The following is a 22,919-nucleotide window of genomic DNA, read 5'->3' on the forward strand; positions in this document are numbered from 1 at the left end:
CCGGCGGCGGAGCCGTGCACGTGTCCTCTGGCCGGCCTACACAGTAGCGAGAATGGGGTCGGGGTGGCCATATCCTTTCAGCTATGTCTCTCCTCTTCCCCCCCCCCCCCCACCCCCTTTGCCCTCTAGGTCTGGTCATTGCCTTTATTGCCTTTCGCTATGGAAAGGACACCATTTAGGTTTTGCCCCTCTTGCAGGGCCAGATATCCTTGGGAGGAGAATGCTAAGTTCAATAATTGTCTACCCCTTGACCACGACGTAGCGTGGTGCACGGCCTGTAAATGCATGCACCCTAAAACGCCTAAGGAGCGCCGCGTAAAGCGGTGGGCGGCCTACGGCATGTCATGGGCTGGGTCTTCTTGCCACACCTGCTGAAAGTGACGGGGGTACTAGTGATGAGCAGGCATCCGTGTCGCATGCCACCAACCTCACAACGGACACTCCTAGGTCTGCCACGCCCGTCCCTGACCCTTCTAGGCCTGACGTGAGTCACGCTATGGGGATAACACCCGGCCACAGGGGCGTACAAGATCGAAGCCACACTAAACACACAACTCCAACCCTGGTTTCGACGGTACCGTAGAAACAGGCCAAAGTGCCAACAGGACCACTGAAAATTTCGACTGGATCCTCTGATCTTCAAGATCAACAGCCTTCCCCGCATCTGCAGCAGCGTCTTGCGACTGGGCCTTCTAAACCAATGGGAGCTACCTTCAAAACACATCAGGCCGTCCTAGTCAACCGGCACATCACCCCGCTTCGCCAAACAGGTCTAAAGAGACGACTAAGCAACGGTCGATCGCGGCCGACTAGAAGCTCGCCTGAGCCTCTTCAGTCGCCCGCACTGGAAATACTGAAAAATAAACACTTACGTTAAATTAGTCATTGCTGTGTTTTGCGGCTATTTTCCTTGATCAGGATCTGAACCCTAGTCCCAATTGCGGGCGGGGAGCTTGGCTGCTGCGGCTTGTAAATTCTTGACAGATGCCAGTATCGCATTTTGCTTCTGGAGGCTGCCTGTAATACCAGAGTTGGGCTTGTGCGCCCCCGACACTGGCTTGCTTAAGCAAGCTGCTCTTGTTTGCCAGAGATGTCAAAGGGGCTGGAGCAGGATCAGGAACATTGTGACCACGCAATGAAAATATCACAGTAGCACTGCCGCTCGCCTGGAAATGTTCAAAATAATATTTTAAAAATGGTGCGATTTCTTTCATGCGGCTTCTTTCCAAACTCCACACTGTACATTTCTACTTTATATCACTTCCATGACACAGGTACACCCACTTAATAGTACATTAAGCGATCCATAGACACGCTGTACAGTAGAAGCCTACCAGGGTAGCTCAGCAGGTTGACAGATCGATGCTGAGATGTTATATATTCAAAACTAAATGCTGTATCATATAAGTGTTTCAAGGTGCGATGAGGCAAGGGAGGGGGAACAGAGACAATGATCCTACTAGGCCAGGTGTCATTCATTTAGCACAAGTGCATGGGAAGGGGGAAGGAGGAAAGTGCGAGGGGGAAGGGGACAGTGCAGTACGTGGGATAATAAATAACAAGTAGTGTCCGGCCAGCTGGTGGCAATAAGTAGCGTCTGGCCAGCTGGTGGCAAGTGCAAGGGTAGTGCAGACATCCGGTGTCAAGTGCTAGTGGTGGAACTGTAGGGGTACAGAACAGTCCCTAGTGCGGGGGGTTGCCAGGAAGGCAGTGCAGGTGTGCAACGGGGGGGGGGGGGGGGTTGGGCTTGAGAGCAGGAGGGGGGGGGGTTGCCAGGTGACCAGTGCAGTTTCAGTATCTGCCAGGAAGTCAGCAGGGGAGAGGAGGAGAAAAAGCAGAAGCAAAGAGAAAAGTTTTGAGGTGCTACCGGAACCAGAGAGGATTATCCTCAAGTTTCAGGGAGGCAGGAGGCTGTTCCAGAGGGAGGCCCCAGCCGAGGAATGAGATCTACCACCAACTCGTTGCTTGGAGAAGCGAATGACCCTGAGGGAGTTGGAGGTGGATGAGTGAAGAGCTCGAGAAGGAAGATATTTTGGAAGAGAGCTGAAGCTATTGAGGCCCCAGGCCCCAGAAGGCCTTGTGGACAATACAGGGGGTTTTGAACTTAATCCTCGCAGCCAGTGCAGAGATTTCAGTCCTGGAGAGATACGTTCCCTGGCCTTGAGGCCAAGGACAAGTCTTGCAGTCCTGTTCTGGATGAGTTGCACGGGGCGGAGGGTAGAAGCAGGCAGATTTAGAAAGGGGCTGTTGCAATAGTCCAGCCTAGAGAGAACCAGAGTTCTGGGGCAAGGAGAAGATGGAAGAATGCCTCTGAGGAGGTGCAGCTGGTAGTGTGACTTGGAGATGTCGGAGATGTGAGGAGAGAAGGAGAGTGTGGAGTCGAAGATGACTCTGAAGTTTTTAGCCCCACAGGTGGGAGCATGAGGAGGGCCAAGGGAGGCCACCCAGAGTGTGAGAGGAAAGGAGGGAGCAGGTGTTCCAATGAGGAGAATCTTGGTCTTACTGACATTAAGGCAGAGATCATTGGCGGCACATCACTCCTGGGTGGAGGACAGGCAGTCCGAGATGAGGGAGGGAGAAGTGGTGGCTGATGGTAGCCTGAAAATGAGCGGAGTGTCGTCCGCATAGCACTGGAAGCATAGAGAAAGTTCTATAAAATGTTTTTGGCCAGGGTATGGGTTGGGCTGCTTGCTTGCTTGCTTATATTCAGGACGGAGGTGGAGATATTTCTGTCCCTATAGTGAAAATCAAAAGTTGGCACCCATGAACCCAGTTTCATTTCCTAAAAACTGCTGTCAGCACAACAGAAGCATTTATTTGTGATTAACCAGTTTGACAAGCATATGACATCTTTATAAATATACCCTGTGCTAGAACACAGAGGGGCACACGAGTATGTGTGGTGTCTGCCCAAAAAAAAATGTCAACAAACTAGTGAACGCAAGCAGCATTTTTCAAATTGGAAATTACTTTTACATTATTTTTTTTTAATGGAAGTGTGAAATGCACATTTTGAAAACAATAGTGTGCCTAGCATGTAGAAAGCCTGTATAAAACGCAAAGAAAGGGCACAAAAATTACAGGATATTTGTGTGGTAGTCCAACAAATATCTGTCTTTTTGAGACAGCTACTAATAAATAATAATGCAACAAAGAGGTTTTTGAAGTTCTTAATATAATCTTGAAGTCATATGTTGTTCCATCTGTTTATAGAGAGGAAATAATTGGGGCAAAAAAGTATTGATAAAAAAAATCAGAGGTTTATAAATATCCCCACCCCAATATCGCCCGCTAGTAGCTCTCCACTGTCGACCTCCACTACAAGTAGCTCTAGCTAACGTAAAGGTTGGAGGCCCCTGATCTAGATGGACCAGAGAAAAATGCAGGGTGTATGGACAGGTTGGAGAAGTTGGTCTCATTTTCAGAGCAACCTTTCCCCAAGAGACCTCGGCAGGACCCTCCCTCTGTGCCTGCTTCTAATTTTCTAAGAAATCTAGAACCTTCTCAGGAGGATTACACTTCCATCCACCCCGAAGACAAGATCCAGATAGACATGGATCAGGACATTTATGATGATGATGATGATGATGATGATGAGGAGGAAGAGGATACTAACTTCCTACAAAACTACACTGTAGATGACCAGGTGGATCCCACGGGAAACTGGGAGGACAGTCACCAGGTTGAAGCAAAACCATGGGCGCTCCCTACTCACGACCAGGACCCTGATGTCCTATGTTTGGATTCCCCTCCTTCCTCTCTGGCCCGCCAGGCTTCCCCAGTGGAAGATCAGATGGCGTTCAATGACATCTTGAGCAAGGCTGCTGAATATTTTCAAATAGCCACCCAGGAGGCTTTGCCTGAACAGGACTTTGTGGAAGATATCCTCAAAGAAAAGCCCACCTGCAGCCAAGCCATACCTCTTCTGAATTCCGTTAAGAGGAGGCCAGACCATCTGCGAATCCTGATACAAGAGTTGGAACCACTTCTGGAAAAGGACACCATCGAAGCCGTCCCTATTCTTCAGGTAAACAAGGGTATTTATTCAGTGTACTTCCTTGTACCCAAAAAGGGAACAAATTTGTCAAACCTCAAATGTGGTAACTCTGCAGGAGGTAATCCCACTGTTGAAACAGCGGGATTACATGGCGACATTGGACATGAAAGATGCATACTTTCATATTTCAGTGTTGCTAGCGCACAGAAAATATCTGTTTCATGATAGAGGACCAGCACTAGCAATTCGGCGCCACAGGTGTTTACAAAGTTTCTGGCAGTAGCAGCAGCACACCTGCGCAGACTATCCATCCCGGTTTACCCTTACCTCGACGACTGACATAAAAGGGGACTCTTGCGAAACATGCCTATTGAACACTAGACCTCTTGTTTAGTCTGGGATTCTCGATCAACGAGAAGAAATCCAGCTTAGACCCCAGTCAAGTCAAACAGTTTCTGGGTTCTCTAATCCGGACCAAAGACGGCCTTGTCTTCCCCTCCAACGAGAGGGTTCAGAACATGCTGTTTCAGATCACTCAATATGTAGCCAGTCAGGAAGTGACGGTACGCAAGGCCATGCGACTGCTAGGAATGATGGTGTCATGCATTTTATTTAGTTCCTCACGCGCGGTTGCATATGCGTCCCATGCAAGAGTGGCTCAACGGCCAGTCGTGTCAGGCCAGCGGACAATGGGAAGATCTAATAGTGGTCTCTCCAGCCCTCGTTCTCTCCCTGCAGTGGTGGTCGAGGGAAAACCTGTTGAAGGGGAAGACCTTCACCACCCCTGCAGTACAAGCAGCTCTCACGACAGACTCATCTCTCACGGGGTGGGGAGCCTCATCTGCTACAATAGACAGCGCATGGAGTGTGGTATCCACAAGTGGCATCTAACCACATAAACCTGTTAGAGCTATTGGCAGTATTCGAAGCACTGAAGGCCTTTCGGACACAACTACAGGGGAAGACAGTCCTGATCTTGACAGACAGCACCACAGCAATGTATTACCTGAACAAACAGGGAGGCACACACTCTCCAGGGCTATCCAAGCTGTCCCAGAACATTTGGATGTGGGCTCTCAAACACAAGATGTTCCTGATGTCTCAACACGTTCCCGGCAAACTCAACCTTCTGGCGGACGTGCTCAGCAGAGATTTCCCACTACCCATAGAATACGATTGGCATCTACACGAAGACATTGTCCCCAACGTCTTCGCAGAATGGGACTTCGCAGAGATAGACTTGTTCGCCACTCAGGAGAACGCCCAATGCCAAGACTACACCTCCAGGTACCCCCAGAACCGCTTCAAGGGGAATGGGCTCTGGATAACATGGTCAGGGAAATTTGTTTACACGTTTCCCCCGACCTCCCTACTCCACAAGATAGTGCACAAGATCCATCAGGAACCGGTTGCAATATTTGTGGCTCCCATGTGGGCCCGCCAACCCTGGTTCTCATCTGATGGAGATGTGCTCTCCCCTCCGATGAAGTTGCCCTGCCCGTACAACATGTTGCCTCAGGACAGAGGGGGAAAACACTACACCCATGCCCACAAACTCTGAACTTAGTGGCCTGGCTCCTGAGGTCAGAGTTCGGACACCTTCAACTCCCTCAGAGATGCATGGATATACTTAGGGAAGCTAGGAAACCTAACACCCTAATAGTATTGCTATTCCAGTAAGTGGAAACACTTTGTCATCTGGTGCAATACCAAGGGCATCAACCCGATTGACTGCTCAACCTACCCACATTGTGTTGTACCTGACCCACTTGTTAGACTCGGGACTGGTTTTTAATTCCCTAAAGGTTCACCTAGCAGCATTCTCAGCCTACACTACATCACAACAGAAGGTGTTGTGGTGGAAAATACCTGTTATTAAGGCCTTTATGGAAGGGGTTAAGACAATGCATCCCCTGTTTCTAACCCAGCTCCGGATGGGATCTAAATGTGGTATTGACCAGACTCGTGGGGTCTCTCTTTGAACCAATGCATAAAGCAGGTCTAAAAGACCTTACTTATAAGACGGCCTTCCTAGTGGCTATCACTTCTTTTAGAAGGGTTAGTGAACTATAGGCCCTTTCAGTTGTAGACCCTTTTGTTACAGTCCACAGGGATAAGGTGGTTCTGCGCACTCATCCCCGGTTTGCGCCTAAATTCATTTTGAAGTTTCATGTGAACCAATCAATTGAACTACCCACTTTCTTCCAGAATCCCACTAGCATGGCCGAAAGGAGCCTACACACACTAGATGTGCGCAGGGCAATCATGTTTTACCTGGAAAGAACAAAACCACCGTGGAAGACAAACCAGTTCTTCCTTTCAGTGGCAGCTGGTAGTGAAGGGGATCCTGTCTCTAAATCGGCTATCTCAAGGTGGATTGTCAAATGCATCACACTGTTATACTCTTGCTAAGAGAGAACTGCCCTTCAAGCCTAGAGCACACTCCTCGGGGCACTGGGGCTTCCATAGCATTCATTGCAAATGTTTTCCCCTTGAGTCCATTTGCAAAGCGGCAACCTGGAGTTCTGTACACACCTTTACAAAACACTATTGACTAGACTCTCATTCTAGATCTGATTCTCAGGTGGGACAAGCAGTATTAAGACATCTTTTCACTACTGTTCCTTCTCACAATCCACCTCCAACTCCGGGTACTGCTCGCAAGTCTATGCACAGCATGTGATTCTAAGCAGATTAACAAGCATCACAAGACATGCATTACTCACCGTAATAGCATTTCTGATGATAGTAGCTGCTTAGATTCACATGCACCCACCCTGCCTCCCCGCTCGGGTGGAAGGAACATAGACGCCTTACTACTTTCTCTTTTTATATACACTCACTCACAATAGCCTTGGGCTCCCTCATGGCAAAAAAAATACAATCGGCGGGACCTCTGCGGATGAGGGATTTTGGGTACACTACACGTCACGATAGGGATGGTGTTACAGACACGCCTACGCCGCGCCCCCTTTCGGTCCCCGAAAGACCAAATGCAATACTCTGCGGTTATCACTGGATGTCGGACCATATGCACAGCATGTGAATCTAAGCAGATACAATCATGAGAAATGCTATTACGGTGAGTAATGCATGTCATATCAACTAAACCTGGAAAGATGTGCGTGGTCACTTAAATTGTCCACATCCCAGTTTCACCATTTAACCAAGTGTGTCATCCTGAGCAAATCATTTAATTGCATTGTGCCTTATCTTTAGCTATGCAAGTGACTCTGATTCACTTAAACTCTTATGTTAATGTGTCATGGTATTATAATGGAAAAGCAGAGTTGCTCCACATATAACAATAGTGCAATTTAGGTATTTTGCACCAGTTATTTGTCACTTGGCTTATTTATGATGCGCCTTGCAATGTCCTTTTCTGTGAAGTCACTTCTGTTGGTGCAATCCATATAATAATTAGGAAGGTTGCATGTATTTTACCTCGGAGGGCTTGGACAGAGCTCTAATAAATGAGTTTCCTGAATCTGGAATGATCCTGCAGTTTTTTTGTTGTGTGTTGAAATGTAATCTTCCACTAATGTTACCAAAAAATGTGATTGGGGCAGGGGTGGGTGGTTTGGGGGCGCCAATGAGACCTCTCCACCTCCCACACTCTTACAATGCTGGGTACTCCCCTGCTTAGTTTGGCAAGTGAAGCAGTTTTGGTGGCCTTTCATTTGGAACTTGACACCCATTTACTAGTTTGCACCAAACCGTCCTGGAAAAGTGTCTGCAAAACTCGAAATACTTTTTGCCAGTTTGGTGAAGATTATTTTTGGCGGCAGGGGGAAAAGTTAAACAGGGCTCCTAAAAGTGTGCTTTTAACACACAATTGCTAGGGAGAATTCTCAGAAATGTGCTAATTTTCTCCACCTTAGAGACGGCTTGCAACTTTGCTGGATTTTGAGGACTTGACTTTTTTTAACCTGGCGAGAGAGACCCTTTTTCACACATGTATTTTAATGTGATTTCTGAGCTTTGTGTTTCTTTTGTCTGTTGAGTCTGACAAACTCCATAGGCATCATCTTTTTTACATTGTGTCACACAGCACCTTCAGTGGCACAGGGAAGTCTGTTAGATTTCCCCAAAGTTTAAATACCTTCTCTGGGATAAACTACTGTTTCCCAGAGGAGTGAAGTGAAATTGACTTTACTTGCATTTGTAACTTTCTAGACCCAGCACACACTATCTTACAATAGGGTGCTGGAGGAGTTACCTAGAATCCCCTTTTGTCTAGCTTCTCATGTAACATTTTTATGCTACCCTTTCCTCACTGAATGGCTGGTGGCAGTGGTTTTGTTAACTACTGTGGTGTGCAATTATCGCGGACTGCGTTCGCAGCTGCAGTAAAGCACCCAAGGGTGCCATTTTGAAAAATGGCCCGGTCTTCTTTTTTCGCCATTTCTTTGTGGAAACGTCCTTCTTGAGATTTACTCTGCGCGCCAAATCGGGTTTGGTCCCATTGATCGCTTTGTCTTTGGTGGGATTCACAAGTGAAGCCCCCCTCTGGCTCCAGGGTGTCTGGGGTAGGTAGGAAGTGAGGGAGGTGCCCGAAACTCCCTGTGCTTAGTCTCCTAGGAGACCCAAATGTGCTCTGTAGTGATTGGCCGACTGACTGTCCGGCAAGGACAGCCACTCTGCTGGGTGACTTGACAGCTAGGCTGGAATGAATGGGAGTGAACGGACTAAAAGTCGTGACTTTTGGCTTGGAAGGCAGAGTCGACCACTGGACGAAGGAACCGAAGAAGAACTTGAAGACGCCTGCTGCAACTTCTGCGCCGTTGGTTTGCCCGTTGAAGCCCTGCTGTTGTGCTGAAACTCCAAATTCTTGTTGACCGAGAAGCCCCTGCAAGGACGACTTCTCCCCTTGAGTTGGTGGGACCAATCAACTCCAAAGTAAGCCACCTGTACATCCTTCTTGGAGCTGGTTAAATTTACACAAGAGTTGCTGCTGGAAACCGTATAGCCAGGGAGAGGAATACCAGATTGTGTGTGTTGCTTTTAAGCTGCCCTAGAGCTTCAGGAAGATCCTCTGAACTCCCAGGAAGCAGGACAGACCAAGCCTGTGCCCCCTCAACAGAGTGCAGGACCCCAGAAGCAAGGAAAGTCCATCTCGACAGCCATGAACCGCGGTGTTGCTATTTGCAGTAGACGCGAGGAGCTGAAACACTGAACAGCCACTGATTTGAAGATTGCCGATTGCGAGCGGTGACCGTTCCATTGCAGTGCAAGAGTCCCCAGAAGTCCTCCCTCTTGTACCCACGACGGAGGCCCAGGAACAGTGAGATCTGCAGAGATACACAGGAACAGAAGTCCTCTTCAATTCAAAGATACTGTACAAAGTCTGAGAGAACTTGCCTCTTGCTGTAGAGTTGCTTGCATCTTCTACCACTCACAGTGGCCCTACATTTGATTCTTCTTTTCTTCAAAGACTTCTAAAACACTGAGCAAAGACTTTTCTACTTAACTACCAGAAGTGCTTCATCCTATATAAGACTTTTACACACTGACTTTGGCCTAGCCTGTTATACTGAATGACTCTGCTGTGGGGGATCCAAACGTATTTGCCTGCTTAAGAATATTTGTGGTCTCTTGTTGTTCTAATAACCTTTTCCTTTGACCAACTTATTACCGTGTTCTAAATGCAAACCGTACGATATTAATGTCCCCAGCACCCTAGCTACTGAAGTCACCTGAGGGTGTAGGTTGTCTGTGGGCCATCCCAAAATGGTCTTTACTGATTTTGAAACTAAGTGTGTACAGTATAAGTGTATGTATGTGTGTGTTGCATTGCTCCCTTCTGAAGAAGGCTTATTCTAACTGATAAATTCATAATTGTTCATTCAGAAACCTTGAGTGTGAGTTTATTTGAATACGTGTCACTGTGAACCTCTGTGTAAGTCCCCTACAGCTCACATTGACCCCTCTTCAGATGAACCTGGCTGCTCATCCCGCTACCAAAAACGGTGTATACCAAAGATTGGGTTTCCTATACCTGTAGTCAGAGTTGTTTGTAGTGTTCCCAGATGGTACTGTATACAAACTTTGCCTAAACAAAAACCCCATATGGTTCCTTTTGCGCACCTAGAGCAAAAACTGCTTAACAAAAGTTCACCGTGTTTGGAAGGTGTATAGCACTCAAATTAATTTCACAATTTGCAGAAGACGACCGTTTTGGTCACAGGTTTTCTCAGCATGACGCTTTCCACTCTACTTGGGGAAGGCGCACCTTCCGCCAACTTCATTTTGAAATTAGGATGATGGTGCTTTAGTAGCATCTGAAAGGTGGCAAGACTAATTTTAGAGGCGTTGCAGAGTTGTGGCTTGCCACAGAATGCACCATTTGTTATTGTTAGTGTCTTCATACCTCAGGCCTTGATGTGTACTGTGAGCTCTGCTCACATTGTCCAAATGTGAATGTGCCCTCGGTAGGGTCAGCCCAAAGCCTCAACAAACATACACAAACACAATTAAGCATTATTTTTTTTTTAAATCCCCTCTGTTCTGCTTTCAAATGCCACCCGATCCACGTCTCATGTTGCACCAACATAACCTCTTCCCACACCTCCAGACGGAAACCAGCAAGCTGAATGAGCTTCCTAGTTGCTGTCTGTGTGTTGCACGAACACAAAGCCGGAAAGCGAATCTCTGCGCCGCGGCCCCTGGATGTGCTGCTGCTAGCGTGGCAGCACAGGCGCCAGGCCCTGCAACACCCAGTTCAGCACCCTGGCTGCTGACTGAGTCAGGGCAGCCAGGGTGAGGGACTGAGCCACGCAGGGCTTCCCGGCCCTGAATGTGTTGCAGCGCGCCTGCCAGGCATCTCAGCATTATGTAATGATAGAGTGCAAGCCTTGCTGGGCACCCCAGCCGGGCTCGCGCTGTACAATTACATAATGCTGCCCCCTGCCCTCCCTCCAAAAGATGAGGCGGGGGGGTAGACAAAAACACCCCTGTCCACCACCCCCTACCCCCTATAATTACGGCCATGCTTTCAATATCCCCTTGCACATCTCCCCTTGATGGGATGTAGTTGTACAATATTTTCATCCAGGCTAGGGAGGGTGAGCATGTCGTCGGACAGGTGGGTACTGCAGTATGTCTTTAGGGCTTTTATTGTATTTATTCACTTGACTAACTTCTGATGAAGGCGATATTCAGGTCAACAGCCATCTAAGGCTGTGTGAGGAGTCGGAGGGTTCCATCCTTTGTCTAGAAAGGAGAGCAAACAACTTTGTTCCATCTAGTGTGAGGCAGTGTACAAGGTAATTCCTAGTTTGAAAAAAAACATTGTCAAGAAAATGGCAACCAATTGATATCAAAAAGGTGGAAACTACGGACCCATATACATGGCACATATTTTAACATCCGCTTTTAGTATTGCCAAATGGTCTTAAGGAAAATGGCATCAATAATGTATGCTTTTCCGGTTGGATTTGTTTGCACATATTCTGGCAGTTCAAAAGATCACTGAGGGGAGTGGTATGTAAATGCCATTCTCCATGTGTATGGAGGGGCCATTTGATTGGCCAGTTGGGAGCGCCTGGAAAGATTTTGGGTTGGGAAAACGTTTCACTGACCTTGTTAAGCCATTGTACAACAATCTAACGCATGTAAGCAACTGAGGCTTTGTAACAAAGCGGGGGGTACCTGCAACTACATCTGATGTTTAATTAAAGGTTCCAATGCAAGCAAAGGCTTCCCACTAGAAATGAAGGCCATACACACAAACTAAACTTGCTCTGAAGTGGAGACAACCTAGTGATGTCCTCAACATGGGTAGTTTTGCTGTAGATGAGAAAAAAAAACTGTCTAATAAAATAAAACTTATGGTTGGCAAAAAAAGTTTGAAATATTTGAGGGGTTCAACATAAATAGCATTAGATAACATGACTGTTGTGTAAAATGGTGTTCTCTGCTGAGCTGAAACAAACTGCACGTCACAGTGGGTGTAAGGAGTGATTTCAGCCTTAATGATAGCAGCACCTCAACTCACCTACATATATGTTAAAGGTTCTTGTACCACCCACTGTTGCCACCTTCATGGTCTCTTGGCGCTCTGGCAAATCTGCAATGCAAGGAGGGAGGCAAGGTTTGTTAGTTGGATTGAGCGGGAGAAAGGGCAAGAGAGCTTTGAGGTGCTGTTGGCCGCTTCAGTTCAGAGAAACGGGTCACTGAGCGTTGGTGTGTTTTTTCGATCGGTAGCCTTCATGTGGTGTTGAGGTGAGATTGTATATGGTTTGGTTTCATGTTGGGTGTTGTGAAGTGAGTGCGATTTGTGCTACGGTATAGGTATGGTTTGTTTAGTTCAGAGTTTGAGGGTGAGCATGCAGAATGGTAAATTGTTAGTGTGATTAGTTAGCAGTACATTTCCTACCCCCACCCCCTCAACAATCCATCGAAGTGTGACGTGTTAATGTTCGCAACAATCCATCGAAGTGCTGTACACCTCCCACCCCCAACAAATACATCTAACATAGGTGGGCTTGAATGCACGATAGGGTGACTAACGCAAATGATGTTATAGTAGGTAATGGTGGTGGGGTTTTACCGGAGTACAGTAATGGCTGTACTCCCCGCCCAGACCACACTTAACTTATCATTCGCTGCTGGTTGACCTCAGCAGGCTTCCCAGGTGAACATGGGCAAACATGGAATGGAGCTTATTCTTCATGAGCTGCCCTTAGCCAAGGGCTGCTCAGGCCGGGGCTGCCCTGATAGGTCACTTAAGTGGAATATGCGGGCCCCATTAGTGGTTTGAAGCAGGCTGGGTGCCGGAGGGCAACGAAAGGCCAGGAAGGCAGGTAGAAGGGGTGCACACTAACTCTGAGGTGGAAATCAAATACGCAGTAAATTACTAAATTAAAAAGGTGAAGCTCCAATGCGGGCAACAGTGGCTGAAAGCACTCACCTGCTCACCCTGGACACGTGGGTGAAGCTCCCACCAATGGGGGGACCGACCGAGAGGGAGGGAGGGAGGGAGGAAGGAAGGAAGGAAGGAAGGTGGTGGTGGTGGTGGTGGAGGGACTGGGCGAATGGGAAGAAAACAAACAAAATGAGGGGAACCAAGAGGAAGCTTGCACAGTAAAAAGTGTGAAAATCTCTGGCAGTGGAGCGCCCCATGCAGGGTCTTACATGGTGCATAGATTACAGTGCTAGCGATATTTGGCATGATACCACTGACTATGCCAAAGGACCTGATGGAAGTGATCTTAAACCAATTAAAAACCTGTAGATCCTGAGGCTGGAAGCTGACACTTAAAATGTATGCCCCACCAGAGGTATGGAGTTCCCAATATGAAGGTGTACTACCAGTTGCACCTGCTATCTAGATGGCATTTATGCTAAATAACAGGGTAAGCAAGCTGCAGTCATTCTGGAATTGAAAGGTGCGGTATTCAAAGTAGAGCATGATTGTATGGTAAACCAACATTACATGCACCAATAATCCAACTAAACAAACTGGTCTGGCGGATACCTCACTAAATGTAGTTTCCTCCCTGGAGTACATGCAATACATATTTTTGGAACAATGCAGCAATAATAGGGGAGAAGTGAAGTTTGGTCTGGGGATAATGGCCATTTTGGGAGGCTGGGAAAGGCTCTTGGGGTGCTCGACAGCCAGGTCTGGAGACACATAGAGATGAAGCGCTGTCTGTTCGGCTTGATGGCATATAATGATCAAGCGAGACTGGCATCTAATTGTAAAGGTCCTGTGGAGGTCGGATTTATATAGGGAGAAATATCACCCTTGGGTCTTTACAGGAATTTGTGCAGAGAACACCAGTGTACCTTTGGGCAAAGGTGGCAGGGACTAGAGTGTGAGTGAAATATATGGAAAGAATATACATAAAGTAACATCTAAATGAACAGAAAATGTGCATTCTGGAGACTGTACTGTCGTTTTGTCTCCAGAATGCATATTTTTTGTTGACTTGTATGGCTTTCACAGGTGCGTTATTTATTGGTTTGATGGTACTACTGCAACTGATACAAGGGTTTCCTCTTTCTCCCTCCTTCCCAACTGGCTGGTAACGCGTGCATGCTCAAGCGGGCTGGAAAAGCTGGTTGCAAAAGATGGCTGTCTCTTTAAGAACTCTGAAGGAGTAGGGCCTACATGACACGTGCGTCGGGCCCACACCATGCTGGGTATGGAACGCCACCAACGGTCCATACCCAGTTCTGTTTTTCTGCCTACTAGGCAGGTTGGAATTTTTTGCTGTGCTGCGACTCCCACCTTTTTTCGGAGCGTTTGTTTTTTGGCTGTCCATCCCTTTTTCTTGGTGATTGTGTTTTTTTTTTAAATTTTTTTTTTTCTTTCAATTTGTGGTGCCTCCCTCTACGCATGCCGTATGCGGCAGGTTTCAAGGAGTGCATCCGTTTCTGGAAGCATTTCTCTGCGGCTGATCCCCATCATGCCTGCATCCGCTGTTTGGGTATACATTACCCGGTGAGTACCTGTGTCTTTTGGTGTGGGATTCATCTGAGGTCTCTGCAGACTAGTCTTCTTTCCATGTCACAGCTGGGACCGGTACCGAAGACGACTGAAGACTTTGTTTGGAACAGGAGGGAGGCTGACATCGGTAAGAGGGGGACTATACCTTCAGGTGAGGTACAAATTTCGCCACCGGCCGTTGGTACCCAGGGGAAGACTGCTTCCTCAGTTACAGAGTCTTCGGGGACTGTTCAGGGGGAAATCCCCAGCCTAGTCATCTGAAAGTACCTCTGGGTGGGAAAGCACTAGTACCTCCTGGTGGGAAATATTCCGGTGCGAAAGGGTCTCAGAAGACCCACCCGGTACCGGAAGAGTTATTACACCAAACATAATGGTACCAGGAAAACCTTCTATTGCCACGGTAAGCCAAACGGGCAAGGGTGCATGCAAAGAGGCCTGCACTTTTGTGGTTTATTTGGTCCATTCCGATTCCCCTGTACCAGATAAAGCCAAGTCGGCTTCCGCATTTGAAACTTCTGGTACTTTGGTACCGAAATAACACATTTTAACCTCTACTACCGCAGTTGAGCTTTCAAGCTCCTCGGTACTGAGAAAATGGCATAAGTCCTCTCACAAGAGACATAATCACTCATTCGAGATCTAGTCCAGTATCAAATTCTCCAAAAAAGCACAAACGAAAAATCTCCCGTGGCATCTGTCTTGGGCTCGATACCGGAGAGTCCAAAGGATAATTCTACTCTATTTTCTGACTCTGAACACTTTGACACTTCCACATTTTATACAGTTCCACCGGAACAGTTATTCAGTACTCCTGTGAGAGCTCAGTCCACTCACATTTTACCACAATTTTCTCCTAAGACAATTTGGGTCAACCTACTCGGGTAACGGCACAACCTGGACCACAGCTGGTTCTAACCAATAGCCAGGTGCCTAGACCTGTGGATTGTAATAACTACAACCCTAACCAACCACCTAACAGGGCTGGCTCTTCAACTTCTCCTATCAAACTAGAAGACCCTCAACCTAGCACTTGCCAAATGGTGAACGACATCACCAATACAGTGCTGGAAACCATGCTTTGTGAGCCCTTACTCGAGGTTTTGTCCCAACGCATCTAAGGCAAAATGTCACCTACTTTACCTCAGGGATCAGTACCCATTGATCCTATTCCTGAGAAAATCATGGTATCGGTGGACAACGAGTACTCTGCTCCCCCACCCAAGAAGCAGAAAATGTCAAAGGACTCTGACTCAGATTGGACGACACCACTAAGTCACTGTGTAAGATGTTTCATGACATCGTCACTGAAGCCATGCTGGCATTAGAAATCCTCCCTAAGGATAAGCCTGAAACAGCTGGTGTTTTTGGGAAACTACCATCTCAGCAGTCAAAGGTTCCACGTCCATGGAATTGTCTGTTCTAGAACAAGCTCTAGCTCTTTGGGGAAAGCCTCATTCCGATCCACACATCTCCAAGGCCCTAGATGACAAGTACAAGGTGTCTAAGGATGAACCCTTCATACTCGTGGCAATCTTCCGGCTCAATTTGCGGTAGCCTCATCTGCCCTCGGCACACAGATCTAGATAAAAACGTAAAAGCATGGCTGCCCTCAAGGTAAAAAGTCTGATACCAACTCTACCTTACAACTTAGGCTGGTTAACACTGCTACAGTTATGGTAGGATTTAATATCCTTAATTGGGAGAATCTTGAACGCTTTGCTGACATGCTCCCTCAGGAGGCCGAGGACACATTTTTGCTCTGGATTTCAGAGGGTAGAGAAGCTGCAATCCAACAGCTTCAATTAGTCAAAGACCTCAGACACAACAGCAAGAGCGATCACTAGTGCAGTCTGCATGCATAGGCACACATTTGTCAGCCACATTTCCCTTCACCAAGAAAGTGCTCGACCTTGCATTCAGTGACAAAACACTGTTCGATCCATCCACAGATGAGGTCCTCCAGAAATGTAAGGCCAGTGTCAGAGCTGCTGAAACCCTTAGCTCAATTACGGTAAATCGGCCATATCTCCATAATTTAAATCATTTAAACCGTGTCCTCAAGGAAACTGTGGTTCTGCCACTTCTGCTAAGTCTTACTGCTCTTCTAAAAACAGAGCAAAAGAAGTCTTTTTGACTTTCTTCCGGGCATGTGCATACCTTCCACTCCTATCAAGGAGCATACATCCCTGGTAGCAGGAAGGCTTTCCAACTTCCTCCCCTTTTGAAAACCATTACTCAAGAGGAATGTGTTCTGAATATTATTCAGCATGGTTACTGCCTTGCCTTTCCGGCTATTCCACATTCCACCTTCCCCTCCTCCAAAGCTCCAAAAATCACCCCCGGAGCTCCTGGAAGAGATCCAAAAACTAATTTTCTTAGCAGCGATAGAGTTGGTTCCTCAAGAGGAAATGGGTCCTGGATTTTATATTTTCTGATCCCAAAGAAATCGGGAGGGATCTGTCCATTTCTGGACCTTCAGACCTCAACCAATTTCTGTCAATCGAAACCTTCCATATGGTGACCATGCCTCAGATTCTTCATCCAAACGATTGGATGGCATCTGTAGATATACAGGATGCTTATGTTCACATCCCCGTCTACAAACATCGCTGTCAATTCCTGAGATTCACAATAGGATGGTCTCATTACCAGTTCACATGTCTTCCCTTTGGGCTAAATTCTGCTCCGAGGGTTTTCACAAAGGTTCTGGGGTCATTGGCAGCCTACCTTGGGTTAAGCACAGCCCATCTATACCTTTACCTAGATGACTGGCTTTTCAACCAGTCTCCAAAGAAATTGCTTCAGGAGATGCAATTAACATGCCATACTCTTTTTCAACCTGGGGTTCTTCCATAAATGTGACAAATTCCTAGCTCAATCCTTCGCAAAGTATCCAATTCCTAGGAGCATTCATAGATGCTACTCTTCACAGAGCCTTTCCACAGAGCCTTTCCACCCCCGGAAAGGGTGGAAGCTATTCAACAAACCATCGTAAAGTACGATGCCCACCAGACCCTGACAGCTTGGTGGTTTCAAAGGCTCTTGTGCCTTATGCGTAAACCTAGTTATTTGCGAGGCTCCATATGAGAATGTTCCAGTGGCATCTTGCTGCCAACTAGAACCAGCTCTTGGATTCCCAGGAAATGAAAATCCAAATTCCAAAACAAGTTCAGGACCCTCTGCTCTTGTGCAACTCCACAGAGAACCTGTTAATAGGGTTTCCGTTTCAACCTCCTACTCACCAAATGGTCACAACAGACTCTTCAGAGTACGGTTGGGGAGCCCATTGTCAAAGTCTAACAGTGCACAGTCTTTAGTCCTTTCAGGAAAAGGACCACATAAATGGCCTGGAAATATAGCCATATTTGTCACTCTAAAATCCTTTCTTCTCTCACTTCAAGGAAAGGTGGTGAACATTCTAACGGACAATACCACTGCAATGTTTTATATCAACAAGGAGGGGGGGTACTCATTCCCTTCCCCTGTGTCTCCTAGCACAGAAGATTTGGTATTGGGCCATTCAAAATCACATTTTCTTGTTGGCGTCCTGCTAGGCAGGATTTGGAGCAGTACCCTTTGGGTGCACTACAACAACCTTGACCTCCTGCCAAAAGGAACCCAACCTTTGGTAGAAGTCTGTACTACATAGGCTGGTAGTGTGGCTGAGAGCCAGGCTTCTCTCAAGAGGGGTCAATGTGAGCAGTAGGGGAGTTACAGGAGATTCACAGTGACACGTATCCAAATAAACACTTGAACTCAAGGTTTCTTGATTAAACAATATTAATTTATTTAAGTCAGTTTGAATATGCCTTCTTCTGAAGGGGCAATATAAAAGTAACACACAAATACACTCCAAAAATACACACTTAGTTTCTCTAAATCAGCAAACCCCCATTGGGGATGGCCCACAGACAGTTCCTACACACTCAGGTGACTTGTTAGGACACTGTGGACATCAATATATTGCTGTTGCATTTAGAGCAATACTTGGGAGCATGTCAAAGACGAGGGTTATTAGAATCAAACAAGAGATCACACAATTATTCTCAAGCAGGTAAGTACTTTTGAAACCCCCCCAATGCAAAGCAAATTAACCCTTTCCTGGAAGGAAGGCAAAACACACAATCGGAGGGAAGAAGAGTCCATCTGGAAGCCAGGCCAGGCCTGTGAATGAAAATGTTTAACTTGGAAAACGGCATTCTTAGTAGCCATTACTTCAGCTAGAAGGATTGAAGAACTCAAGGCTCTCTCCTCAAAGGAACCTTATATAGTGTTCCATAAGGACAAGGTTGTCCTACGTACGGTCCCCTTCTTTCTACCTAAGGTGGTCTCCGAATTTCATTTAAACCAGGAAATATGTCTTCCTGTTTTTCTTCCTAGACCGCATACTTCTGAGGCCGAAGAAACATTACATAACCTAGATGTGGTCAGAACTTTAACATTTTATCTAGAAAGGACCAAACCGTTTAGAAAAGCAAACCAGCTCCTTGTTACCGTCTCCTGGCAATAAGGCTGCTAAAGCTTCCATTGCTAGATGGGTTGTCTCCTGTAGCTCCAAGGCTTACGACATGAAAGGGCTCGCAGCTCTGCAGAGACTTCTGGCTCATTCCACTAGAGCCAAGGCAGCCTCTGTAGCCTTTACCAGGCATGTTCCCATCATAGAAATGTGTAAAGCGGTTACCTGTGCTACCCGCTTGCCTTTTGCAAGCACTATGCTATGGATACATCTTCTAGAAATTATGCAAAATTCGGCCAAGAGGTGCTCCTCAACTTGTTTGCCTGAATCCTGTACATGCTGTCTCCTCCACCCTTACTTATTCTAAAGCTTTTTAGTCTGGTCCCAATCATTTGGGAAGGAGGGAGAGCCAGGACGAAAGAAATGAAAAATTACCTTCATGGCGATTCAGGTTCTCTTAGTCCAGGCTCTCCCTCCTTGACAACACCCACCCAGCCATCCCCTGCAGTAAGCATATACTTATCCTCCCGCCATCGGCAGAACCACAGCAACTGGGTGTGGAACGTTGGTGACGTAAGGGTAAGGTGTGCGCCCGGCGTGCAGAGGGGCATACGCATAATATAGGCCCTACCCCTTCAAAGTTTTTAAAAGGGACAGCTATCTTTTGCAGCCAGCTTTTACGACCTGCCTGCGGATGCAGGCGTTCCCCGACAGTTGGGAAGGAGGGAGAGCCTGGACTAAGAGAACCTGAATCCCCATGAAGGTAATCTTTCATATTTTCGAAATACAACAATAACTATTGCAAAACCTATCCTTAGGAACCAGTTTTTCCAGTCTAGAACAATAAATATATGCACTCTTTAGTGGTAAGGTTGTACTCTTGTGGGGGCGGGTTGCGAGCGCTACACCAATGACACTAGGCACCAAAGTCGTTGTGAAAGGTGGGATTGATTGCTTATCTGAAGTGCATGTGTGGTGGGGCACTAGAGGATGGTTAGTTAAATAACATTCTGTGACCATGGCTGTCTGCAGTGGTGCACGCGTGGTATGGAACATAAGCAATGTGCTGATCCCTGCCTTGGAGCTAGTAGTAGTCTAGTCCTAGGTAAATATACAGGTGCCCCAAAATGTGCCTGGGCTGTGGGTTTATCACAAGTTGGGTTCGCCTGGCTTGGGTCTGTCCTCCCGAGTTCTGAAAATGTATTGCGGAACTAAATACCCTCTTTGTTCCTTTCATAGGTGGCCTCCTCATCTGCCTTCCTAGGGAGCAGGCAGCCCGCTTTTGTGCAGAAATCAAATCCCCAAAGTATGGTGAGGGCCATCAAGCCTGGATCATCGGCATTGTGGAGAAAGGGAATCGCACCGCCCGCATCATTGACAAGCCTCGCATCATTGAAGTGACCCCACGGGGAGCCAGCAGTAGCAGTCACGACACTAATAACATGAGTGCCAGCCCAGATGCCATTTCATGAGGGGGCTCAAGCACATCAATATTGGCCCTTTAGTAGCATTTTGCAGATCAGAAGTAAATAATAAAATCCATGATTGGATCAACTGTCCTGTAAGAATTTGAAGGGTGGGTGGGATATAAAGCGCATCTGAAATAAATGTCTTTGGAGATAAATCTAAAATACGGTCACATCTCAGATTAGTCTCGGCACAGGCCTACGGCAAGCAGTTAAAGGCCCAGGATTCTGCTATTATTTTGCATGATTCTGCTTTTTCTAGCACTCGCCTCACCATCGGTCTCCTCTCCTCCCTAAGAGCAAGCAGGGTTACAGGAAGTACAGCACATATTCACTGCATTCAGCAGATCTCTTGGCTTTCCTCCATTGAGGCCAGCAAGTCCTTGCTCAAGGGAGATGGTGATAACATTTTACACAGGAAATTGATGGATCTTTTGAAAGTGGACTGTGAAGAGTTTTTGCTTTCAGGAGGCAGGTAGAATCTTGTCATGCTTGCTTCTAGATTTTTGGCTAAAGAGCTTGATTAATGCTCTCATGGGGTAATCTATATTTATGGATTGTGAAGTGCACATTTGTCTGAGAATAAGATTCAATGCAATTATGTACATATAAATTCTTGTGCAAGTTTATTTCGATAAGAGTGTATATATCATTTTTAGTTATCCTTGCAACAGGGACTGTTGTGGTACCCATGGTTTTCGGGACTATCCCGGCTTTGCAGCAGAGTTGAGCAGCCTGCTGTGAGGTGGGGGACAGGTCCCCCCCCCCCGAAGCAGTGCTACGGGTCCAGCTGTCACCAGGAGCCTTTGCTCTGTTCATGAAGCTTCTCCCCTCAAACCCTTTTTTAAGGGAGGGGAGCAGTGGAGTCTTTAACCAGAGAATGGCTCAGGGGGAGCAGGACCTACACAAGTTGTAGCATGGAATCTCCAACAAGCATCAATAAAATTACAGTCCCAATGCATCTTATGTGATTGTTTTATTTCTATTATTATTGCTAGCCCGTTCGGATCTGCTGAACTGGTAATTTTGTTTTTCCAAGATGAATCTTCGGAAGACTTGTGCTTTGAATTTGACCAACCACTGGGATGCATCTTCTGGAACAAGGATGGGAAGAACTCTGCAACATTTTGAAAAAGCTTCTTTGAAGTGTCCTTTTTTTTCCTTCATTAGGTTTTTTTTAGTTTTCACATTTTGATTCCAAAAAGCCTCTCGGTGGCAGTCATTGCTTAGTGCCTCTATTTAAAAAAAAAAATCATATTGGTTTCATAGGCATTTTGTGAAGAAAAAAAAAACTGTCAACCAAACTTCCCCCCTCCCCAGCAACAGTAGCACAGTATGCTTTGTTCCCACTACTCTTTCTCCATCCACGTAACCTTTCCTAATTTACATATATCCAATGTTCGCAGGTTGTGCAAGCCCCATTGTTGCATATAATTGCTTTGTAGGTCGGTTAAAGCCCCCCCCCCCTTCTTGCTTAAAACATGCATCCTCCCTATGTATTCTGTATGTGACCCATTTCATCGCTAACATTTTCTGAAGCGAATCCAACTCTGTGGTTGGCTGTTTTTACTTCCACTGCCTCGCAAGTACAAGCCAGGCTGCTATCGGCAAAATCATGAACGCTTTCTTCTGGGCCTTGGTGAGTAACCTAACTCAAGGATCAAACAATCCACAAATCCTCTGGATTATGTCAAAATTGATCAAAGTCTGTATCTGAGACATAATAATCGCCCAAAATTGTGCGATCACCTGGCAGAAACGCTTGTTTACAGTGTGTGAAACCTGAGGGTGTTCTCCCAGTAAAGCCTTGAGAATCCCTTATTCAGGTGGCCAGGACAAGACCATTGCTGTTGCATCCAGTTCCTGGGGGTGGACCAGTGGGGGGAGGATCCCCTGGATAGGGAAACCGTGGGTTATGCTTGGAAGAATACCCCAGGTGAGATGCGGTATTGTCCCAGAGAAGGGGAGAAAGGCGAGACATCTGAGGCTTAAACAGGCTGTATTTCATCTGCCTACCTTTCTCCTGTTGGATCTTTCTGGCCCAGATCCAAAAACCCTTCCATACGTAATCAATCGTCTAAGACCCCCAAACCCGGTTACATCCAAAAAGCATAACTCCCAGAATCTGTTTCACCAGTCGCCATTAGAATACTCCATGTCCTTCTTGTTTCCGTTCCTCTGAGTATCATTCCTGCAGTCCCTACTTGATCAGACAAAAACTACGATTCCCACAATCCCCTTTGTTAATGTCACAAACCCAGCTATTCCCGCTTACCCTGAAAAACCTACCAATCCCTCTCCCCTGATTGTCATTTCCCAAAGACCTGACCTACTATGACATAACGCTCATCACCACAATCCCCTATGTTCTGTTCTTCATCTCGGTCATTCTCGCCCATTTAACAAACCCTCCAAAACCTACCCTTCTGAGAGCACCTCAAATAGGAAGATTTGATCCCATACAACACCTCTTTCCCTTCAGACTCTGTAGGATGTTCTGACATGCAAACTTTTCCCTTTTCCAACACAAACACTTGTGCACAC

At 46.7% G+C, this 22,919-nt stretch overlaps 1 protein-coding gene across 1 annotated transcript in view; it reads left to right on the top strand.

Moving 5' to 3' along the window:
* LOC138567266 (selenide, water dikinase 2-like) overlaps positions 1 to 21,336 on the top strand; it is a 106,944-nt gene extending 85,608 nt beyond the window's left edge. Inside the window, exon 8 of the mRNA XM_069645298.1 lies at positions 20,149 to 21,336. Coding sequence (XP_069501399.1) covers positions 20,149 to 20,381 — 233 coding nt within the window. The 3' untranslated portion in view covers positions 20,382 to 21,336. The remainder of the gene's footprint in view (positions 1 to 20,148) is intronic.
* The last annotated feature ends 1,583 nt before the right edge of the window (positions 21,337 to 22,919 follow it).

This window comes from Ambystoma mexicanum, chromosome 2p (assembly GCF_040938575.1).
Source record: "Ambystoma mexicanum isolate Mex_15411 chromosome 2p, UKY_AmexF1_1, whole genome shotgun sequence".
NCBI lineage: Eukaryota > Metazoa > Chordata > Amphibia > Caudata > Ambystomatidae > Ambystoma > Ambystoma mexicanum.